The sequence below is a fragment of the Salpingoeca rosetta genome (genome assembly GCF_000188695.1).
Source record: "Salpingoeca rosetta unplaced genomic scaffold supercont1.18, whole genome shotgun sequence".
Classification (NCBI taxonomy): domain Eukaryota; class Choanoflagellata; order Craspedida; family Salpingoecidae; genus Salpingoeca; species Salpingoeca rosetta.
Genome location: NW_004754916.1, coordinates 74,432 through 75,678, shown reverse-complemented (window position 1 = coordinate 75,678; position 1,247 = coordinate 74,432). Strand labels below are relative to the sequence as shown.

The 1,247-nt window shown below is 58.5% G+C and overlaps 1 protein-coding gene across 1 annotated transcript in view; it reads left to right on the top strand.

Moving 5' to 3' along the window:
• PTSG_06432 (mbre TPR repeat protein) overlaps positions 1 to 1,212 on the top strand; it is a gene marked incomplete at its 3' end in the record, with an annotated part of 1,533 nt that extends 321 nt beyond the window's left edge. Inside the window, exons 2-3 of the mRNA XM_004991756.1 lie at positions 221 to 1,131; positions 1,208 to 1,212. Of these exons, the coding sequence (XP_004991813.1) occupies positions 221 to 1,131; positions 1,208 to 1,212 (916 nt within the window). The remainder of the gene's footprint in view (positions 1 to 220; positions 1,132 to 1,207) is intronic.
• Between the last annotated feature and the right edge of the window lie 35 nt (positions 1,213 to 1,247).

The following is a 1,247-nucleotide window of genomic DNA, read 5'->3' as shown; positions in this document are numbered from 1 at the left end:
TGTGTGTGTGTGTGTGTGTGTGTGTGTGTGTGTGTGTGTGTGTGTGTGTGTGTGTGTGTGTGTGTGTCTTGCGCTCTTCAACAACCACCCACACACGCACACAGACACACGCACACTGTTCCCTCACAAGAACTACAACCCCTCCCCCTTTCCTCCCTGTCTTCCTCTTCCCTTCATCCTTTTCCTCTCCCCTTTCCCTTTCTCAACACCGTACACCCAGGTGGAGCACGACGTTCAAGCAGTCGATTGCCAACATTGGCCATGTGCTGCTGGTGCTCATGCCGTGGCGAGACCCTGTTCCCTTGACACGCGCGTGGTGTTTGTGGGAGATCTTCTGTGGCATCAGCAACGAGGGCACAGAGGTCACCATCCAACTACCCAACAGCGAAGAACAGGCGCTCGAAAACGCCATTCGCGATGACTATAAAGCAGTGACCGACACGCTGGTGCGCGTGCAGGCAGAGCGAGCCGACGCCTTCAACCCACGAGACAAGGACATGATCTTCACGGCGATCGAGTCGTGGGCGGGTGGCTTCAGCGCAGTAAACCAGGCCGTGAAAGACCAGCTGCGCGCGTGGTGCCTGCAAAAGGCGGTGGGTGCCGTCGAAGCAATGCGGGCACGAGGCGAGGACAGCACTGACGCCTTCGCGCACTTGTGCCACACCGTGGGGGCGGTGCTGAGCGAGTTTGGTGAACACGATCGCGCCATTGTCTACTACGAAGCTGCACTGCCGATTTACCTGCGAACCGAAGGGGAGAAAGGAGAGGGCGTGGCGGCATTGTACGGCAACCACGGCAACGCCTACGAGAACAAGGGCGAGTACGACAGAGCCATCCACTACTACGAGAAGGACCTCGCCATCACGGTGGAGACGTCGGGCGAGAAGCACCCGAGCACAGCCGACGCCTACAACAACCTCGGCAACGCCTACGACAGCAAGGGGGAGTACGACAGGGCGATTGAGTGCTATGAACAGGCGCTCGCCATCAGAGTGGAGACGCTGGGCGAGAAGCACCCGAGCACAGCCAACACGTACAACAACCTCGGCGGCGCCTACTACGACAAGGGCGAGTCCGACAAGGCGATTGAACACTTCGAGAAGGCCCTCGCCATCAAGGTGGAGACGTTGGGTGAGAAGCACCCGAGCACAGCTGACACGTACAACAATCTCGGAATCGTCTACAGGAACAAGGGCGAGTACGACAGAGTGATTGCGTTTTATGAGAAGGCCCTCGCCATCACGGTG